General features: G+C 33.7%; 1 protein-coding gene across 2 annotated transcripts in view; it reads left to right on the top strand.

The window, feature by feature from the left end:
- The window catches only part of VPS13C (vacuolar protein sorting 13 homolog C), a 190,056-nt gene that overhangs the window by 7,515 nt on the left and 159,243 nt on the right, over positions 1-23,298 (top strand). For both annotated transcript variants that reach the window (XM_025295705.2, XM_025295707.2), the window contains exons 2-6: positions 4,654-4,697; positions 5,371-5,413; positions 9,523-9,618; positions 12,037-12,138; positions 22,272-22,381. In XM_025295705.2, coding sequence (XP_025151490.2) covers positions 4,654-4,697; positions 5,371-5,413; positions 9,523-9,618; positions 12,037-12,138; positions 22,272-22,381 — 395 coding nt within the window. The remainder of the gene's footprint in view (positions 1-4,653; positions 4,698-5,370; positions 5,414-9,522; positions 9,619-12,036; positions 12,139-22,271; positions 22,382-23,298) is intronic.

Genomic DNA, 23,298 nt, shown 5'->3' with positions numbered 1-23,298 from the left:
CAGTCCATGGGGCTGCAAAGGTCGGACACAACTGCGCGACTAAAACACACACAAGCATTCTAATTAACTGAGTCAGTGTTTTCTGAGTGCCTTCTATGAGGAGAATTAATGAGTTTGAAGTTAGGTGGGGGATTTATATACCTGAGTGTTAATGCCATAAGAATAGTGTAGTGAAACTTCTGTGAAAGTTCAGATTATTTCAGACTGGAGGTATTTAACATCAGCACTGAATTTCTTACATTTATTCTGTAGGCCATTATGTGTTTTAAAAGCTATTCTTGGACTGAGGCGGACTTGTTCCACATTGTATCAGTGGCATTTGATTTTTATTCACAAATGTACCAACTTTGTTATTTTGTATAATTTAGCGGTCTTTTCTTTTTCTTTTGAAATTTTTCTGAGCTGGCTCCAGCTCTGCCTCCTTGGTTTCATTTGCTAATTTAATGGATTTACTTTCATTTCCCTCCTCTGGTTCATTCATAAAGATTATTAAATTTTGAGGATTTACTCTTTTAAGATGCTTCTTTAAAATATCCTTCAAGATTAGCTTTGAAAATTTATATGTGACACTCTAGTCACATATATTTGTTTATTCATGATTTACTTTCATTTCTTTCATCATATAGTGCATTGAGAGGCCTGGGTAGCTAGCTGGTGGGCCATCATTTACTTTCATCATATAGGATCAAAATCAGAAACCTTGTCTTCTGAAGCCAGACTAACTTTTGCTGTCATCCTTCAGACTTGGCAGTCCATCATAGAAGGAAATCACTTCACAGAGCCTCTTTTCTTCTTTCTCACCTTGGTCTCCTTAGAAATTTGTGGGCTTAGACACACTTGATTGTGAGATTGGCTTTAGTGCTTTCCTCGCTGGCAGAGTTAAGTTTATCCATCTCCAATTATTAGTCTTTCTTTCCTCCCTTTTTTTGGGGGGGAGGGGATTGTTAAAGATTAGACACAAATATTTACCCTTCCTCTTGGTTTTCAGGAATTTCCTATGACCTCTGTGCTCTTACCCCTGGGTGATCTGATTATAGCTATTAAAGTTCCTTGCATGTGTATAGAATTATATTATCTTGAATAGAGATGGAAAACTAAATCTTAACTTTTGCCTCAGCAGTCAGTTAAGTACAAAGAGGCTGATATTCTGTATCTGCAGAAAAGCATGCATTTTAGTGGGAGAGTACACTAAGAGCACAGTGCCTTATTTAGATAAGGCACTCATCTACCGGGTGAATGAATGAATGCACTTTCACCCTGGTGTTAATCAGAAATGCGCTGCTGTTCCTCCCCTTTTCTTTGTGTTAGGAGTAGTGACTCCTCCTTCAGTGCAAATAATTTATAGAATATATCATTCTTATTATCACTGTTATGGTTACTATTTGTTAGATAACATTTACGTTTTTTCCAGAGAGGAAGTATGCATTTGATTGTTAGACTCTTAAGTAGTAGACATAGATCTTTTTTTTTTAATGTTTCTGTAGATAGTAAGTAGTAAATATAGGAGGAATTTAGATAAAACATATTAAGGTCATATTGACATTAGAGTTTACCTTGTTTCCCCATTTCATATTGTAATTTAATAATATTAACATAAAAGTAATATCTGTTTATTGTAAAAACTAGAAAATACTGAGGAACATGAATTAATAAATCCTTAATTCTGACTCCCAGCAATAAACACTATTACCTTTCTCTAATCTGCCTTTCTAAATGTACTTGTTCAGCTCTGTTAGCCATATTGGTAGCTTTACTATTTCACATCTTAAATAGCATCTATCACTTCATTAAAGAACCACAGTGCCACTGTGGTAGAAAGTGTGCTTTTTATGAGAGCACTTTTATTTTTACATATGTTAGTGCTTTAACAATTGTTAGAAAATGCTTCATATCTACTGCAGGTTACTTGAGAACATTCCTGGTGACCCTTGACCCTCTAGTTGAAAATCAAGGGGAAGAACAAGCAAAATTCATGAGCAACACCCTAGAGGTGTTGCTGCTGCTAAGTCACTTCAGTTGTGTCCGACTCTGTGCCACCCCATAGACGGCAGCCCACCAGGCTCCCCCGTCCCTGGGATTCTCCAGGCTAGAACACTGGAGTGGGTTGCCATTTCCTTCTCCAGTGCATGAAAGTGAAAATTAAAAGTGAAGTCGCTCAGTCGTGTCCGACTCTGTGCGACCCCATGGTGTTAGGTCTTGTTAAACTGGTGTGTACGGCTTCACATGTGTACTAGCTTCTGTGTGCATTACTTCTTTTGACTCAAATAGAATTCCCAATTGTAATTTTTTGTAATTCGTCATCTGACAGAATTAAGTCCAGGAATGTTCTCCCACTTTATGTAATTTTTATGCATATAATACTTCTTAAAGATTTTTTTTCATAATTCTCAAAATACATGTCAGTTTTCCATGACTACTATATTATTCATGTGTTTGGTCAGTGATGACATCTTGTCAGTTCTAGCCCCAAAATAACTTTTTCATCTGTTTCTTTGACCCTGAAGTTATTGCCTACTTCAGGTTTTAATTTCTCTTCAGTATATTGTAGAAATTTTCCTCCTGTTATTATGCTGTAGTATTTTCTTCCCATTTGTGAGGCTTCTACCTCCTACTTTCCTTTTCTTGCAGCTTTTAAGTTTATTATAGAAAATTTACAATATGCATATATAAAGAAGATGAACTTTATTATATGGTAATAACAGCTCTGATTATTATGGTGTCTAGTGTTAGAGTTGTTTGTTATCTATGTATATGTGCATATATGTAATTTTAAATATATAGATCAAGCTGGGCATTCTTTACCATTATTTTAAACCTCACTGCTTTATGAGTGTGTTTCCCATGTCTATATTTTGTTGCTCTGTTGTAGGTTATTATGATGTTTGCTGTCTTCTTGGACTTGGAGTTCTTTAGGTCCTCCCCCCAATCTCCCGTCCCTCCCATCAGTCCTTTCTGCTTTATAACCAATATTGCAGTATCTTTAGCTAAATTATTTGGACAGATCCATTTCTTAGAACAATAGAATAATGGTTCTAGCTTAGATTTTGTCATCCCCGTTGTACATATTTCATCTCTCTCTTGTGACTAGTCTGAACTTTTCATTCCGAAGACTCTTGGTTAGCCTAGCTCCTGTCGACCTTTCTGGCTTTATCTCCCATCCTCACATCCACCTGCAAAAAACCACATGTGCATTCTAAATTACATCGTACTCCGAGATGTCTGTTGCCTTCTTTTCTTGGTGGTGGTGGTTTAGTTGTTAAGTCGTGTCTGTCCGACTCGTGCGGCCTGGTGGACTGTAGCCCACCAGGCTTCTCTGTCCATGGTATTTCCCAGGCAAGAATACTGGAATGGATTGCTCTTTCCTACTCTGGGGGACCTTCCTGACCCAGGAATCAAACCTGTGTCTCCTGCATTGGCAGGCAGATTCTTTACTGCGAAGCCACCAGGGAAGCCCTTTGCTCTCTTTTCTTATCCACCCAATAAATATCCTTCAGTCTTCTAGCTTGAACTTTTGTGTGAAGTTCTTAGTCTCCCTTGCATCTTATGTACTATTCTGTTGGGATGTCAATAGAGTATTTCCCAAAGTTTAGAAATTTGCTGTCCTCTGCTAGGCTGTGAACTTCTCACCAGCAGGGTTGTTGTTCTCTCTCTTTCCAGTACATGACTTGGAGTAGGTGCTTAATAAATGTTTGCTTGAATAAATCTGAGATCTGGGGAAAAGCGAATCTCTTAACAGTGGCATAATAGAGGAATATACTTTTTAATTCTCTTTAGAATACCACCAGGAAGAAACTGCTTGATTGAGAAGTGTTTTGAGAGAGCATAGGAAGCATAGTATTTTTTGAAAAAAACAAACAAACAAAACAAAACAGAAATGTGTCACGAGTGATTAAGAAAATGCATGATTGAATAATTTATACTTGTATTTCATGTTGGAACTTGCATTTTAGTAATCTTTAGAGAATTTACATGAAATGAAAACTTTTTTTGGCTTATATTTTTATGTAAACAAGAATATTTACTTATTCTGTATGAACGTATAGGTGCAGTGTTTAAAATTTGAGTCATGCAATAGTGTCATTATGGCTTTCGTTTTTATAACTTAATATATGAATAAACTTTTAAAAAGTTGGACTAAGGAAAGAATAGTAGAACCATAAACAATTACTGGGGAAGTAGGATCTTTGAAGTTTTAAAAGACCAGCACTGTATTCTTATAGAAATTATTCACTGACACTATGATTAAGGAAAAGATCCTGGGTTACAGGATAATTGATCTGTTTTAATAGTAACCTCTTTATTTCCTTCTTTTAAGGTTTTGGCTTCATCATTCAAAATGATGGATACATAGATATTTTCAGTTCTAGAGTTCTTTAGTCTGAAAGGCATCAGTTTCTTTCTCATTGTCTATTTAAATGTTAGCCAGTTTAAATATTTTATGATTTCTTTTGCATTGGGCTCACCTAAAGTATGCCATAACTAATACTTCTTGTATATATAGAACAACTCTTTTGTGCCTTAGCTTCTTAAATTCTTGAAGTTTGCTTTGCTTACTTCTTAGCATTTAGCATAGTGTTGGTGCTGCATTAAGATGGGGTATACTAATACTAATTGGTGTATTAACTTTATAATTTTTGTCTTTTTTTTTTAAAGGTAATGTGGCCTTAGATAATCTACAGATCAAAGAAAATGCTCTGGTAAGTTTTTTGTTTTTTTTTTTTAATATAAACTATGTTGAAAGTAAAAATGTTAGTTGCTCAGTCCTGTCTGACTCTTTGCAACACCATAAACTGTTGCCCACCAGGCTCTTCTGTCCATGGAATTCTCTAGGCCAGGATGCTGGAATGGGTAGCCATTCCCTTCTCCAGGGGATCTTCCCAAACCAGAGATTGAACCCGGAATCTCCTGTATTCCAGGCAGATTCTTTACTATGTTGGCTACCCAGTTAATTTGATAAGCTCTTTGAAACCCTGGTTGCTGGGTACTTGGTACCAGGTACCAGATGAAGTGATTATTTGTTTAATGATTTATTCTAGGAAAATCTGAGATTGAAGATTTAGAAAAAGAATTTTTTTCCTTATGATGGAAATAGTATCTCTTGGAAAATGAAATGTTCTTTAACTATAAACTTTTTTTCTATCGTCCTTGTTTATATTTTGCTTCTCTTATGAATACTTTCTTAAAAGTCAATTGTAAGTTAATAAAAACATTTTTTCACCTATGAAACATATCCTTTATGAGTTGCTCAGATGTGAAAACTTTATTTTTCCTTAGAGATGATCGTGTATTTAAATAATTATTACAAAGATGATTTGGGGGCACTTAATAGTTTAAGATGTTGTTTAATTTTTTTTTTTCTTCCTTCTGAAGAGTGAATTGGATGTTCCTTTTAAAGTCAAGGCTGGCCAAATTGGTAAGTACTTCACTCTTCATTTGAGTTATTCTTCATCCTTTTAGTTTTTTATTTTTCCTGTTATTTAATCTCAGACATCTTTCTTAGCTTGAACAAAATGTGATAGGTTTTTGGCTTATGTTGATTAGAGCATTCTGAGTTCTGAGCCTAATGTATACTGTACCTAGTATATGTATGGAAGTTTTTGAGCAAAGTGTAGAAAATTACCTTTTAAATTAGAAGGATATTTGAACTGCAGTGATATTTTTCAGGCTTTGGTTCCACCACAGAAAAGTATCTTCATTTTCAAAGTTGATATGCAGATTTTTTTTTTTTTTAATTTCAAAGCAGTATAATTTGCAGACTCTAGTAAAGAGAATTTGTTGTTGTTCAGTTGCTGAAAGTGAAAAGTGAAAGTGAACGGTCAGTCGTGTCCTACTGTTTGCGACCTGTGGACTATAGCCTACCAGGCTCCTCTGTCCATGGGATTCTCCAGGCAAGAATACTGGAGTGGGTTGCCATTTCCTTCTCCAGGGGATCTTCCCGACCCAGGAATCAAACCCAGGTCTCCCGCATTGGTGGCAGACACTTTAACCTCTGAGCCACCAGGGAAGCCTTACTCAGAACTCAGTTGCTGAGTTGTGTCCAATTCTTTGCAACCCCATAAACTGCAGGACCCCAAGCTTCCCTTGCTTCATTATCTGTTAGAGTGTGCTCAGACTCATGGCTGTTGAGTTGGTGATGCTATCTAACCATCTCATCCTCTGCCGCCCTCTTCTCCTTTTGCCTTCAATTTTTCCCAGCATCAGGGTCTTTTCTAACAAGTTGTCTCTTTGCATCAGGTGGCCAAAGTATTGGAGCTTCAGCTTCAGCATCAGTCCTTTCAGTGAATAGTCAGGGTTGATTTTCTTTAGGATTGACTAAAGAGAATTTAAGTATAGCTAATTTCCCTTATGTTTTATTCAACCATTTCACTTGATATATTGTGCAGCAATGTGGTATAAAGGATATGTTCTGTTAAGTTGAAAGTCTGTGTAGCTAAACTCTCACACTAAGATCATCCATAACTAAGCATACATCTTTGTTGGAGAAATTTTTCAATAGGAATTTTAATATTGCTGCTGCTGCTAAGTCGCTTCAGTCGTGTCTGACTCTGTGCGACCCCGTAGATGGCACCCCAACAGGCTCCCCCATCCCTGGGATTCTCCAGGCAAGAACGCTGGAGTGGGTTGCCATTCCCTTCTCCAATGCATGAAAGTGAAAAGTGAAAGTGAAGTCGCTCAGTCGTGTCTGACTCTTTGCGACCCCATGGACTGCAGCCCACCAGGCTCCTCCATCCATGGGATTTTCCAGGCAAGAGTACTGGAGTGGGGTGCCATTGCCTTCTCCATTTAATATAGCAGGTCCTTTCAACTCTCCATGCTGCCTGGTTTTTACTTTTTAAAAGCTATAAATTACAACCCTAGATGAGTTACTCTTACTTTAGAATTTTCACTTATGTCACCAATCCTTCCTTTCATTCCTGTCACCCTGCTACTTCACCACATGGCTTTCCTTCTTCATTCATTATTTTGTATTCAGGGAAGGCTTTGTCTTTTACTGTCGTAGCATCTTTTTAGTAATTACTTGAATACTTCTGTGAATCTGCATTACTTCATAAATATGTGTTCCTTTTATATAAGTTAAAACGTTTTAAGGTAAATTCTTTTTTTTTTTCCTCTTGAAAGAGGAGATACTCCTTTAGATTGAAAATATCGCTAGGGCAAAAAATTATATTTTTTGTTTGTCTATTACACAGAGCCTTGTTTAGCAGTATTGTGGATGTATTGTTGTAGCCCTGCATGCTTAATTGAAATCCTCCAGTGAAGTTATAGTTATTAACTCAATCTTTTACCTTTAAGATACATAGCTGTGGGAGAAGCAAGGGTAACTATGGTATCTTTGTCCTCAAAGATACTAGAGAGATCTATAATTAGGACAAAATATTGTAGCTTCATATCCAGGTTAATGGGTGAGTTATATTTGCCTAAATAACTTACATGTTATTCATTGTATTATTACAACAAAATTTATATTTTGGAAGAGGTTTTCTATGGTTCCAAATTTATTTTCTTTGCTTTTAAAGTATTATAAGAATTTAATGGCTTTCTTCCAGGTTACTCACTGAGTTGGGAGAGACACTTTGCATGTAAGGATGCAAAGCATATTTTCTTTATACGTATCTCTGTTTTGAGGTTTATCAGGCACTTATATTACTGTTAGCTTAAAATTAACAGTTTTTAAATTACTGTTAGCTTAAATATTATACCTAACCTGTAGAGTTAGTGTGGCTAAGTACACCAAGGATGTTTTGATTTTCTAAGAGCTAGATATGTTTGTGGACACTACTTTTACTTAAAAATTTAAAAAATTTCCTGATTTATAAAAGGAAGGCAGTGGAACTTAATTTCAGTGGAATACAGAATAGTCAAAGATGGGAGGATAATGAGTTACGGTAAAAGGAGAGAAAAAAAGGCTTAGAGAACAGATAATTTATTTTTGGTATGTTAAAGAAGCATTTCCCACTTTTTCAATCTCATGCTCACCAAGAAGGCAATTAAATCTATTTTGATGAGATGATTACAAATAAAACACTATCTATTATAAATATAGATGGTGCTCACTATAAAATCAGCAGACTTAGAAATGACCCAGAAGTGTACTGCCCTTACCTCTAGGCTCCTCTGATGTAGGAACCATTGAAGGATCTCATCAGGGTTACAGGCTAGAGAAAAGTAAAAATCTAGATGGAGAAATAATTCTGGATTTTAATCTTGGTAAGAGATTCCCAGCCAAAACTGGCTTGCCTCCATAGCCATCCAGGTGAAGCAAAATATCCTCCCTTACATTACATTATTTTATTTCTTCTTCAGCTTTTTATCCAGGTCATCAATTCTTTGAGCTTTCAGCATCTTGATTTAAAAGTGCCAGTAATTCTGATGGTGTAAGTAGTTTAGTCACTCACATATTAGCATGACTTAGTTGAATCAGATTCTTTTGTCTTAAGAATCTGATCAGCAGTACTGAGAGAACTATAGCTTTTATAGGGTCATTATTTTTTAAATTGTGATGAGAGAAGGTATTTAATTTTGGAACATGGAAAACTGTAGGGGTAAAAAGGTTTGGGTAGAATTGCCCTGATACAGTTGAGGGCAGACTGGGACATTTGCTGCCTGGAGACCTGAAAAGAGGGCATACTAGTGATTGGGAAGAGGGTAGAGAAATAATAGTGTGGATAGATACCAAAGATAGATTTTGCCCATTTCAAAATTTAGCTGAAAATATGCCCTTTTTATCTTCTCTCTCCTGCTTTGCATAGCTTTTTCCCATAAAACTCCAAACTTGGCTTAGTGACACTTAGGGTAGTTCATCTACATTATGGGTGAGAAAGTTTCTGTAGGCCAGTCTCTGAAGGACTTGATATTAATACCATTATTTCTAACAGAGAAGATGTGTTCTTCCTTTCATGTGATATTTGGAATATAACTAGTCTGACCTGCCTGTCACTTTATAATACTGGTAATCATAAAACAGTATACCTTGCCTTTAGGGTTGGCCTCTTCTAGTTGTAGCAATTTAGCATACTGTCAAAGGTCTTTTCCTTTGGTGCTCTAATCTGTGTTGCTGGTTCAGTTCCTGGGATCTTGAACAGATACTCTTTTACACTGATGCTGTAGAGATGAGGTTGCAGGTGTGACTAGAACAGCATGTACTGTATTTAGACCATCAGTTCTGGTTCCATTGATGACTTGAGTGGACTTAAGCAAATAATTAAACCTGCCTGGGACTGAGTTTTCTTTTTTCAAAACCAAAGTAGTAGTTGCCTCATTTTTCTTACAGTTTGGGAATATTAAATGAAGTAATAGTTATCAAAAAGTTTGAAAAATATAAAGCACAATGTGAATAGTTATTTCTAATAGTAATATAATATGAAAAAGATGTTTTAAACTGTGTTAGTAAACTCTTTTTTTCTGAGCGATGTTCATGCTCTATATCGGAAGGGTTTTGTATACTTTTTCTCCTAATGGAAAGCGAGAAATGTATATCTTCTTGAGCATCCAAATAAGAAAGTTGAAATCATGTTTGTTTAGATAAATTAACTTTGAAGATTCCTTGGAAGAACCTTTATGGCGAAGCTGTTGTTGCAACTCTAGAGGGATTGTACCTGCTTGTTGTCCCAGGAGCAAGTAAGTTATTTTAGGTTATAACCATTCAGTAAAGTCATAGTAAAATTAAATTGTTACTTTGGTTAAATATTTTAATATGTTTAGTAAAACAGAACATAATTTAAATAAACTAATCATACTCATATATATACACACATACATGCATTTTACATATACATACATAGCCACATTTTATATAAAATATTTTATATTGTTGTTGGAAAGAGTAATTTCAACCATTTGTGAAATTTATTATATTCTCTGTGAATAATTATTTTACAACTAAGTCTTCTGTTGAGATGCATTAGACAGATTTACTTTTGAGAATGAAAGTAAATAAATTTTTTAAAATGTACTGTCATGTTAATCTACAGATTGGAAATTTTTTTTCCCATTTTGTTGCTTCTGATTTTGAGTGAATGTTCTTTCAAAAGCATGTATAAAGTAGGTAATTTTCTCATTATACATTATAGTATTTTAATTTTTAATGAATGTTTTAAAGTAGTGATGTTTTTCAAAGTAGTATCTTTCACTATTAATTTTATTAATTTTTGTTCAGTTTGAGATCAATATAATGTTAGGAAAAGTTCAGATATTTTAGGGAAAAGTTACTTGTTTTATCAACCATAAAAGACAGTTTTTATTTTATTTATTTATTTTTTAATTTTTTTTCCTACCAACATTCCCTGTTGAGATCATAATGTCAATATTTTCATATGTTTTCTTTCTAAACCTAATCCTCTTACTGATTTTCTTAATCAATGCCGCTAGCATCTTCTTAAAATATGATGTACAACATTTTTGAGTGAATTCCAAGTATTCATTTGGGGCAAAACTTATAACCATTAAGTACTATTGATTTCATAACATAAATATTTTTTATTTTTATACCTTGTTTTCCAATCTTTACTGTATACATGCTTGATTTAACATAGCATTTATCACATTATATATGTAACATGGATCCAGCTTCTTTGCTTAGTATGTGTATATATATTTTTTCCAAACTTAACTTATTTTTAATTGAAGGAAAATTGCTTCACAATGTTGTGTTGGCTGCTGCCATACATCAGGATGAGTCAGCCATAGGTATATGTGTGTCCCCTTCCTTTTTAACCTCTCTCCTACCTCCCACCCCTCTAGGTTGTTACAGAGTGCTGGTTTGAGTTCCCTGAGTCACACAGCAAATTCCCACTGGTTATCTATTTTACACATGGTAGTGTATCTGCTTCCATGTTACTCTCTCCATTTATCCCACCCTCTGCTTTCCCCCACCCATGTCTATAGGTCTGTTTTCTATGTCTGCATATCCATTGTTGCTCTGAAAATAGGTTCATCAGTACCATCTTTCTAGATTCCATATATATGTATTAATATAAGATATTTGTTTTTATCTTTCTGACTTAACTTCCCTTTGTATAATAGGCTCTAGGTTCACCCATCTCATTAGAACTAACTCAAATGTGTTCCTTTTTATGGCTGAGTAATATTCCACTGTATTTATATACCATAGCTTCTTTATCCATTCATCTGATGATGGACATCTAGGTTGCTTCTCTGTCCTAGCTAAATAGTGCTGTAGTGAACATTGGGGTACATGTGCCTTTTTCAATTTTGGTTTCCTCAGGGTATATGCCAAGTAGTGGGATTGCTGAGTTATATTGTAGTTCTACTCCCAGTTTTTTTGAGGCATCTCCATAGTGTCTTCCATAGTGCCTGTATCAGTTTACATTCCCACCAACAGTGCAAAAGGGCTATTTTTGATGAAATATGAAAACCACAGTTTCCATGGTGATAGTGACAATTTTGAAAGGCTATATGATATTTTATTATGGACTGCCAACTGGTTTTTGCTGTTACAGTGAACATTATAAACTCATCCTCCTTATAGATATCTTTCTCATTTTGTGTTTTTTCCTTAGGTATGTGATCAGAAATGAGATGACTAAATTAAAAGGATATGATTTTATGTATTTTATGATTGTTGATGCATATTCTTGAATTACTTTCTCAAAGTCTTTTTTTAAATCAATCTTACATTGATACCAGCTGATATTGGATATTACATGTTTTTTGTAGTTACTCAAAATTTTACCACTCAGATATAATAACTGGAAATTTTTTGATGTTTTTTCTGCCTTCTCTTTGTTTTTCCCTTTTACCTTCCTATTCACCCTTTCCCCCAATCATCCTTTTTCCTGTATTCTTTCTCCCTTTAATTCCTTTCCTTCCTTCCTTTTCCTTTTGATGTGAACTTTGTAAGTAGATAGGAATCATTTATGTAAACTTTTTGTAAAACCAATCTAAAGAATATAAATGTTTTTTGCCTACAACGATTACCTGTTACACATACACACAATATTATAATGAGGCTGAACTTTTCTTATTTATTTATTATTGCCTTTCTTGATGTGTGAATTAACTATATATATATTTTAGGTATTAAATATGATGCTGAAAAGGAAGAAAAATCCTTGCAAGATATTAAACAGAGAGAGTTATCCCGAATTGAAGAAGCCCTTCAAAAAGCAGCAGAGAAAGGTACAATATGTTTATGTTTCAGAAAAATGTACGTATACCTATGTTTTAGATACATTTAATATTCTGTAAAGAGGATTCTTTCATAGGCCTTCATAAGCTATTGTTCCAAAGAATCTTCTTTTAATATTATATCTCATAATATTGATTGTAAAGATTTTAATGACACATTTAGGAATCATTGCCTTTGTGATTATTTTATCTCACTGCCAGTTAAATTTTCTTACTTTTCTTAACCAGTCATTTCTACTATGCTACTTTATGGAGACTTCCCAAATTCTTTGAGTTCTTGTAGTCCTGTTTGTTTTTGCCAAAGGTTAATGGTTTCTTTGTCTGCATTTTCACCTGTGTTGTTGAAAGATAATAAAGTTCAGCATATTAATATAGTGAAGTAATGTTTAGAGGAAATGGTGCTGTAATTCTTTTCCTTGCTATATCTTTTCATATTATACAGGATATTTGTTAAAAATTGGTTTTTCAGATTTCAACGTTTTAATATTTTGTTTTTATCTAAAAATAAATCTGGTGACTGTTTTAATTTGGTTTATGGAGCAAGAATAAGGATAGGATAAAACCGAGTAGTCTGTAGGATGGTGAGTTGAAGGCATTTCCAAGCCTTTCCAAGTTTGTTTTTCTCTTTCAAGGCAAATCATACTCTGATTGCCGGTTGGCGTATGAGAATTAATAGCATTTTACATCATTTTTGCATCATTTGGTAGCATGTTTATATATTTCTATGATGGAAGACCATGGTACTAGAAATGCCTAAGGCATTTCTCTTTGGTCTCTCTTACAAGATATGGCCAATGTTAGAAATGATAGAAATTATTTTTAGATATTATAATAAGATGCTTAAGCTGCTGATGTTTAATTAAATCAAGAGAAATCTCTCTTAAAAATAGCTTGTTTATTAAAATTCTTTGTCAAAGATTCTAATTCTTTTTTCCCTGGGTGTTTTTCCCTTATTCAGAATTACTGATTCTTTTACAGAAAAGTACTAAAATATTTCAGATACAGAGGCTGTTTTTAATGGTAGAAAAACTTAAAAGTCTAAACATTTTTTTCCTTTCTCTTTTCATATTTAACCATATCTTATATTTCTGCTGAAACTTAAGGATCTGTATTTCCATGAAAACGGTTTTCTTAATTTCTGTCACTTTTATCTGCCAAACAAAGCAAAGTGGTCGTGGTTTTGTTTTATGCCAATTCAGTGTGAATATTTCTTTTTACTTAATATTGGTTAATTAGAAATAGTTTTATTAAAATGAGGAAAAAGGCTTAGAGAGCACTAGAATTTAATTTCTTCCTTAAATCAGTTCAGATTAAATCTGTTTGTTAATACACATGCATATAATTATATGTAGTCATCAGTTGGTATATTTATGTATGGTTGGATGTATTGCTGTTACATGTAATTATATACTTTTAATTTATAATATATATAATTTATATTTTTCCTCTTGAGAAACAAACCCTAAACTCATTTTTTTCTTTTTTTTGAAATAGAAATAACTGTGATTGCTTTCAAAATATTTTAGTGTTTCCAGTGAACTATAAGAGAAAGCATGGTATATACTCTCTCTGTTTTAGTAGTTGACAGCTTAATCAGCAAAACGATAGTTTGCTATACATTTTGTATTAAGTGCTTGTGAATTTTGACTACTGCTACTGCTAAGTCACTGGGTTGTTAATACTTAGGAAACTTATTTTTGGGTCTGGCAGAGAGACTGTTAAGGATGATTTGATAAATCTATAGAGGATCAACATCTGTAGTACTAAGCTTGTGTAAATGGGGCTGTTAAGCTTATAAATAATCATTATATTGTAGCTTCTTGGATGATAAGTTTAATTTTTGTTAGTATAGACCTAAGATTCAGAAATTGAAACTCAGTTTCATTAACATTATTAGATTTGTCAACAAAATGCTCTAAGTATAAAAGAGATAAATTCACAAGTTGGGAAATATGTTGATAGAGATTTTTTTTCTCAATTATTAAGAAATACATTTAGTCATTTTGACTGCATTTAAGTCCTTTCTCTAGTTTATATGAATATAGACCCTATCTTCATGTAATGTTGTTCATGTGAATGATTAAAGACAACCCTGGCCTTTATGTGCTTTCCATTTCACCATTTTTAATTAACAGTTTTGACTTGATTACTATACTTTATTTTTTATACTTATTATTTTCCCACTTATTTCTTGAGTTTGAAAGCACAAAAGTACTGTTGCTTATGTATGGAGACTCAGAGGTAAGGAGAGGAAATGATTCAACTATAAGCAGCAGTTGATATAGAGTTTTTAGTCTGATCTGCTTTAAAGATGTACTTTTACTCAGTTTGTTTCATTTGATAAAATAGAGTGCCTGCCCACTATTATGTGGGAAAAAAAGAAAATTGAAATATAAGTTCATTTCTAGAGAGCTTGCTTAACTGTCAAAATAAATTTCTTGATATTTTTCTTCTTTTATTTCATTGTAGTAAATTTATTTTTTTGGAAAGGCTATTGTAAAGTAAAGGGTAATATTAAATTCCTAGTAAAATCAAAAGATTTTCAAATGCTATATAGATTCTATATTTTAAAATATTAATTTATCAAAACTCTTAAAATTTTAGAGTTAACGTTAACTCTGAAATCAAATAGTTTTTCCAAAAAGATTTATGAAAAATGTCAGTTTCTTGTTTCACCCTTCTCTACCCTTTCGACTCACTCCTTAGAGGGAGCCATCATTTTAGAAATAGTAACATTCTGTGGTTGTCTAATTTATTAATGTAAGGCACTATCTTGTATTTCCTTCCACAGTAGTCAAGGAATTTACCTCTCTTACCATCTTCCTTCATCCTCAGTTCCTCTTTCTATCTTCTCATAATATGGTCGTATCATAATTTTTGGCCAATTATGAGTCAAAATTTACATTACTATGACAAAATAATTACTGTTCACTGGATGGGTCAGATAATATACTGTGATTATATTTCCTCTGCACCAGCCTTTTGTTTTTCTTTCTTAAATTTGTAAATGCTTCTTTCCTTTTGTTTAAATTTACCTTAAATTCTTTTGTGTGCTACATGAAATCTATCAATCATATGGCTCTCAGTGTTATTTTGCAATTGTCCAAACACATCTGTTGTCCTCTCCCTGTCCCCGTTGCCCTCTTGAGCAGTTTTTTTGGTTGTGTTTTTGCTTGTTTGTTTGTTTTGTTTTAGTTCTGCTGTATAATTGTCATCCTAGAACTGACCTTCACTGCTCTTCTGTTTTTAATTCATTGAGTCCCTTGCCTTTTGTTCTTAGTTTTGTTCCTTTGTTTAGCTGAAGCATTTCTGATAGCTTTTAAGAAAGGATGCACTGGATATAATTTTTAAGATCCTTTCAAGTCTGAAAGTTTTGTAATTTACTTCCACACTTGTTTGATTTGGCTGGGGATAGAATATTGAGTTTAACATTAGAATTTTAAGGGTAAAAATCTTTTAACTTCCAGGTACTTTTGAGAAGTCTGCTGCTAGTCTGTTCAACTCATTGTTGTAAACACAAAAATTAGAAAATTCCTGTAGCGTATTGTCAGAGACCTCATGTATGGTAATAGACAGGAGAGGGTGTTGAGTCTCATTAATGAGATGCAGTTAGAGTATTACAGAAGTTCCTAAAGGGCTTATCATGTTCAGCCAGAGATCGGGGCGGACACTCTGAAGGTCTGTATTTCAGCTGAATATGCAGAAGGGAGAGAGGGCATTCTAGGTTAAGGCGATAGTGAAATGAAAAAGTGTAGAGCATGTATGGGGAACTGCTAAGAATTTGGGACTTTGGTAGCGTAGCTGGAGGGGAGTTGGAAAGCTAAATTTATATCAGTTTTGAGAAATTTGAATACCGTGATGGTGATGATGATAATGATAGCAGCTAACATTTATTGAGAATTTACTGTTTGCGGGTCACTCTTCAAAGTGGTTAATATCAGCTGACTCATTAAATAGTCATAATTCTATACTTTAACAGCTTTTATTGTTCCCATTTTATAGTTGAGAAAGCTGGAAGTTAAATAGCTTGTTCTAGGTTATGCTGTTGGAAAATGATAGAGCTAGAATTTGAACTCAATCTGGCTCTTGACTGCGTTATAATGGACTTTGATCGATAGTCAGTGAGACAGTCAGGAAGTTACTTTTTCTTTAAAAATCTGGAGAGTGATTTGATCATGGCTGTGTTTTGGGTAGTGGTATATAAGCTGGATTTGGGGAGCAAAATGGAAGATGGTGTTACCTAACCATCACTAACAAGAATGAATAGAAAGGATTCAGACAGTGTGTCTTGAAGGGAACGTGATACTAAAGTAAGATGAATTCATTTCAGTTAACCCTAAAATTAGCATAAATATTGCAGCAGTGTTTCCTTCTGAAAATGAACAAATGGTGGGCAGAAAGGGAACCAAAATAGCAGATTTTTACTCTCTTTGAAAATTGGATAAATCAATGAGACATTAGCCATAATTCATATTTGTCTGTTTTGGTTAACTTGAAATTATTAATTGTTCTAATTTTAATTATTAAGAGTTTTTGTTTTAATGTATGAAAACAGAGCCTATCTGTTGAAAGAATGGAAATGGTGTCACTTGAGAATATTTCTGTGGAAGTAAGTTGTTTTAGTGTCACTGGATTTTACTTGTTCTGTTATATGATGTCTAATTCTTTGAACTAAGTTCAGATGTATTTTACATGTGAAATTAAAGATGTCTTAAAATGCTTTGCATTTTGGTTATTGCTGCCGTGCGGATGCAGGCGCACATTCAGGGGAGTTCATATATGGCTTGGAAAACTTTGTTTACAAGGACATAAAGCCTGGTGGGTATGCATGGTTAATTATACTGAGCTACATACAAAATTATATTCTTATCCATGCTTGTGCTTTTAATGGAGTTTATATGGCATGTCATCCTTTTAGAAAATATGGAAATGTAATTCATGTTTTTCCCCTTCACTGTCATTTCCTTTCTTCCATCTTCTGCAGCCATTTATTCACTCACCAAATGCTTAATGTCTTCTAGTAGGAAGACTATGCTGGATGCTCAGTGTTCATGGGGTGAAACAGACCCAGTCCACTGCCTTATGCAGTTTACAGTTTGATCTGTGGATAACTTCCAAATCTGGACTGCCTTTTTGACTTCATTCTATAGTATAGTAGTTTTTCAATTAAATGATTTCTCTTCTGTAGCAGTGGTTTTCAAACTTGTAAAAAGCAATAAAATCGAACCTTTTTTTTCTTTGAGTGAGACTTTATTTAGGACCTTGATAAAAGATGTTTCCCTGACTTTCTTCTCCTATCCTCCCTGATTTGCTTCATCTGTGTAGTAGCTTTGCAGCACATGTAGACTGCTGTCCTGGACAGCCTCACAAAAAAGGCAGATTTGAAGGCTGACTGTTTTAGGATTTACAGTAGGATTTTTTTGTGTCTTAGGAAGTTTACCAAGCACATTAAAATAATAATAATTTCTAATGTTTTAAACAATATTTAAATATTTTCTAATATTTAATATTTAAATATTTTAAATGTATTTAAATATTTTAAATATATTTATAACTTTTCAGGAACTTGTTATATTAACTTAGTCACACTTAAAATTTGTTTTGATTAAGTGGCAAGCAAGTGGCATCTCTATCTCAAGATACAAACAGCAATAAGCGTTATGATAGAATTACTTTTGTTGCTAGAAACTTCTTTAATTTTTAGGTTCATTATGACAAATGGAAGGATGAGTTGCATGGCAAATTTCATAGCATGAATGAAATTACCCTGAAAGGAGTTTCTCTTTGAATAAATCTGCCACTTGAGTAAGAGTGACTGACTCTTTGTCTTAGGGTCACTTTGTTTAACATAAAAGATAACTCATGGTTCACTGTCCAATTTTGTGGGTTGTATTCGAACCAACTTTCTGTAGTCTGCCAGGGGCAGTGTTTTCTGATCTTACTAAGTGCAACCTGCCTCCAGGATACAAATGAGTTCTAGTGGCCTATTTAAATATGTAAAAAAATCACTGGGCAGCAAGCAGTGCTTAAAAAACAAAACAAAACAAAACAGACAGAGGTCACTCTAAAGTAAAACTTCATGATTCAGAGTTTCTTTTTATTCCAAAAATGTGTATTAGCCTGGATTAAAACAACAAGAAAAACCCCAGAAAACTAAACTTGGCCTAGAATTTGATGATTCTGAAATGAGAACAGTTAATTTTGTTGAAGATGTCTTTTGTTTAGTTGCCCAGGACTTAATGTGTTCTTTATAATGCTTTCATTTTTTCAGTTTCTGAGTGTATTTGTTGTTGTTGTGCAGTTGCTCAGTTGTGTCTGATTCTTTGAGAGTGTATATTTACTCATTAAAATTTTTTTTTCTGGAGCAATGATTTTCAAAAAGTCAAAACTATTTTCATAATAATTCTAAGACATTCTATGTATATATTTTCCCCACTGTATTGACATTGGTACTGATGGTGCAAAAGCAATGTTGTGTAAGATTGCTGGCTGCCTTCGCATGATTTAAGGCAGTGGCACCAAGCTCTGCTGCCAGGACCTATTGTATTGTTCCCTGCCAGTCACGCACAGTAAAAACCAAAATAGAATGGAAGAAGCAGCAATTTTGCTTAAGAAAACCATTGAAATAGAAACTATTTAATTTTAATAGATTACAGCTCTTGAGTATATGTGTTTTTGTATTTTTGTGACAAAAGAGGAAACATACATATTGCACTTTTGTAGACTGAAGCAGGATAATTGTCTCAAGGGAAAATGTTTGTGCAGTTGTTTGGGTTTTCAGTGGAACTAGTTGCTTTTTTCATGGAAAGCCATTTTACTTCAAAGAATGGCTGACAGGCGATTATTACTCAAATTTGGGTGTTTGGTAGACATTTCAACAACACAGCTTTAAGAAAAAAGAACTGACAGTGTTTGTTACCAGCAATAAGATTTGAGCTTTTGAACAAAAATTAGAATTTTGGGGAATTTGTATTTGCCACTTTGAGCTTCACAGTTTCCCATACTCAGAGACTTTTCTGATGAGATTTTTGGTGATATTAACAATGTGATTTTTCATATTAAAAAATAAAATGACTCCACATTTGTAAGATCTGTATAATTCAATGAAGCAGTAGTTCTGTATTATAAAAGTGTGGTAAAATATTATGAATGTATTAAAGTGCACAGTAGACCGGCTTTAATTTAGACGAAAAATTGACTGATAGTTTCAGATTCCAAGGCTCAGCTTTAAGAAGCTATCACTGGTTGAGTTTGATGTAGTATCCATAATTACATGAAAAGATGTTCATATGCAAAAGATGAAGATGTTCCTCCTGTTTTCTATTACATTTCTGTAATTAGGTCAGATTGTCCTCACATACTCCAATCTAAACAATAGGTCCTAAAAGAGCAAAGGCAAAAGCAGGTATTTGTATCCAGCAGTCGCCTACTAAACCAGACATTAAGGAGATTTGTGACTGTAAAACCATATCGGTCTTCTCATTACAAGTTTTTGTTCAGAAAACATAGTTATTTTTCATAAATACACGTTACCTGTGCTATTGCATAATGGGTTATTTAATAAGTTAATAACTATTAAAAAGCTTTTCAGTGTTGATTTCCAAGGTGGTAAATATCAGTATCTGTAACCCACCCTAATGAAAAGCTGGTTAAGGTTCTTAAATTTTAAGTGTATTAAAGGGACCCTAAGACCAAAACATTTGAGAACTGCTTTAGAAAGTGACTATCCATCAGATTAAATGAAGACTCTGTAGTACTCAGATTAGAGTTTGAAACTATTTGGAACATGGTGCGTCTAACATTGAGATCAAAGACAGAACAAGGTTCTAGGACAAATGTGAACCCAGAAGGATAGTAGGAGGTCAGATGAAAAGGGTGAGTTATTCCAGACTCTACACCCAGGCAGCTGAATCCTGTCTCCGAAAACTTTCTCCCTAAGTGGGATGGTTTTCAGGGCTTCTCTGGCTTTCTTAGCCATTTCTTTTCAAATAGTATTTCTCTGAGAACTTTGCTGAATGTTTAATTTGTAAATGAAAAAGATTTAGGGGACCATCACTGTGACAAGAACTCCTGGTAATAGCAAAGTCCTGATTTTGTTACAGGTTTAGCAAATATTTCCTTCTTGAAACTTAGGGTCTTATGCTTAAAATCCAGGACTTGATAAAATGATTCTTAGTTCTTGTAGTGGCAGGATAATTTGCTTTAAAATATCAAGGAAGAATAAATTTAAAATTTCAAGCTAAATATCAGTGTATTCTCTATAACATTAATTGAGCTTGTATATTTTATTTTAATGTCCAAATGTAGATAATTTTGATTCAGTTGAATAGATACATATCATGTGCTTTGTGCCTAGATATTATGATAATTCTTGTCCTAATGAAGGACTCCTCCTGACTAGAAACAAACCAGTTGTGCAGATACTTCAAATACAGTGTATTCATTGCTTAGTGGAAGTCTGCATAAGGTACCAGAGTGGATGGCCTTGGAGATTCTTGGAAGAGTTGAAGAAGGCATTACACATGCAGTAGTGCTGGACCTGAGATTTGAAAGCCTCCTAGGAATTTGCCTGAAGAACTCGAGGGAGAGCAAACTAAGTTCAGGGAATCTACTATGTGTAGAGGCAGTAAGGCATTAGAAAGTTATAGCTTGTACTCATGGAACTCTGCTCAGTATTATGTGGCATCTAGGATGGGAGGGGAATTTAGGGGCGAATGGACACGTGTATATATGGCTGAGTCCCTTCTCTGATCACCTGAAACAGTCACAACTTAATCAGCTATACACCAGGACAAAATAAAAAGTGTTTTTTTTTTTAAGTTATAGCTTGTTTTGGAAAATAGCAGTAGTCTTCTTGAAGTGTCCAGTGCAAGGATGAGTGGCAGAAGATAGAACAGGACAGGGAGATAGGGACTGGATCATAAAAGGACCTCTGTGTCATGCAAACACTTTCTCATTTTATTTGGCAGGCTACAAAGAGCCTTTAAAATAATTTTGAGCAGGGATTAACAGGCTGTGAATAGTATTTTGGAAGATGTGAATCTGGTCGTATTGGGTCAGAGGAGGTTAGATCAGAGAAAAGAGTGGAGATTGGAGACAGGGGAGACCATACAGAGGCTGCCCCAAGAGTGAGGACTGGATTTATGTGTAGCAGGCAGTTGAATGTAAAGATTTATAAGTGGGTAAGATAGGTTTGGGTTAATGCCATGAAACAAGGCAGTGCCAAATAAAAGAGATACTAAAGGAATTATTAAGCTAAATGTAAAATTCTGTGTACAGTTTTTTTCCCTTTTTGTATTCTTTATATCCTCGAGACTGTAAAGGATCCTGTTTTTGTGAGGTGTATCATTCAGAGGAAGTCATCTGTCAGCAACCTACCCATTCATTTCGTTTGTGCTCCTACCATACATATTCTGTCATTATTACATTTCCAATATTTTGGCAATGTTGAAATTAAAAATTAAAGTTTATATTATAAGCAGTCATAAATATTCTAATGGGCACTATGTACAGATATTTTACTCAATTTTTGTGTAATTGCATCTGCCAAGTTACTTTCTTTATTACAGAAGGTTATTCTAGACTAAAAAAGGTTTGTGAATTTCTGCCTGTATTGAAGTAACAGGTCAGTTTAGAATAAAATAAGGTGAATTGTACCAAATTTGCCGTCAGGAAGAAGTCTCTTGTTGTTCTTTTCTGTCCTCTAGTCTGCTAACTTGAATTTTATCCTTTTCTCACTAAAATGCTTCCACTGAGAAGGACGTAAACGTAAAAAGCACAAAAAACATTTTAAGAAACCTTTTAAAGGTCTTGATCGCTCAAAAGGTAGGTAAAAGTGGTTTTTATGCCATGTGTTATTTATACACATTGCCACTTGATTTCTGTCTTCAAAGGTAAAATAAATGTTAGATTATGATGTAACTTCAAAATAAGTTTTAGGGATTTCCATGTTGATATAGTGGCTGAAAAATAAGTTTTAAGTTTGAAATGCATATTAAAATCTAAAATAAAGCAAGGAATAGGTTGTAATTCCCGTTGAGTAGTACTTTAGCTATCCTTGATCATTGATTATGAATTATGTGATAATTTCAACTCTTGAACTTGTATTTTTCTATTTTTTATAGATAAACCAAAAGAAGCCAAAAAGGATACATTTTTGGAAAAATTGGCAACTCAAGTAATTAAAAATGTACAAGTAAAAATCACAGACATTCACATTAAATATGAAGATGATGTAAGTAGTTTACTTGGTGTAAGTAATTGTGTGTTTTATGACATTAATTATTGATTATTATTAATTATTGATTTGCCAATACATGGCAGTTTTAAATCCAAGATTAAGTTTTTCCTGATTAGTACACTACCATATCTCCTTACTAGCATTAAGCTTTTTACATTAAATGTGTAAATATATAATAAACCACCATATGTTTCTTTCTAAAGCTAATTTAAGCAATTTTTGGATTTTCCTTTATTATTTTGAATTTTGTTTAAAGACTTAGACTAATAAAGCTTTAAGGAACTAATTTTTTTATTTTTCACAAAGACAAAAAAATTGGTTCCCAGAGGTAATGAAGTAATTGGTTACAATGGTGGTTGGTAGAAAGGGGACTAAAACCCAGTCACTTGGCTGGTAGTCTCATGTACTTTACATTCTACCACACAGGATTTTAGCACACACAGCTACTCACATACATGTGGAGCAATGTTTAGAAACCACTTTACTGATAACTAAAAGCTTAACGTTAGTTGATTAAGAACTATTTGATTAATTTTAATTAAAACATAATCAATATTTTGAACTTAATGTGCATTGCTTTGTCTTAAAGTTTGAAGCGTAAATGAAAAGCCTTGAATTTTTTCACTTACATAATGAATTGGAAATGCTTTTTCATCTTTTCCAAAAATGAGTTTGCTTTCTTTTTTGTGTTTAGTTTGCTTTAAGTTTAGATCACATTTAAAGTCATACTGCCATATAGAGAATTTATTTTACTTTCCTGATAAGTCCCTTTTTTCAGTTCATATTCAGTAAGTTACACTTGTAGTTTTTCAAGATATACCATCTCCGTCTTATACCAACTTTATGTTTTGGTTTTCTATAGTCATTAGACTGAATTTTGCTAACAAACAAATGTCTGAAAAACCTAGCTC

The sequence above is a fragment of the Bubalus bubalis genome, chromosome 11 (assembly GCF_019923935.1).
Source record: "Bubalus bubalis isolate 160015118507 breed Murrah chromosome 11, NDDB_SH_1, whole genome shotgun sequence".
NCBI lineage: Eukaryota > Metazoa > Chordata > Mammalia > Artiodactyla > Bovidae > Bubalus > Bubalus bubalis.
The sequence above is the reverse complement of the archived record's forward strand: the minus strand, read 5'-3'. Positions and strand labels throughout refer to the sequence as shown.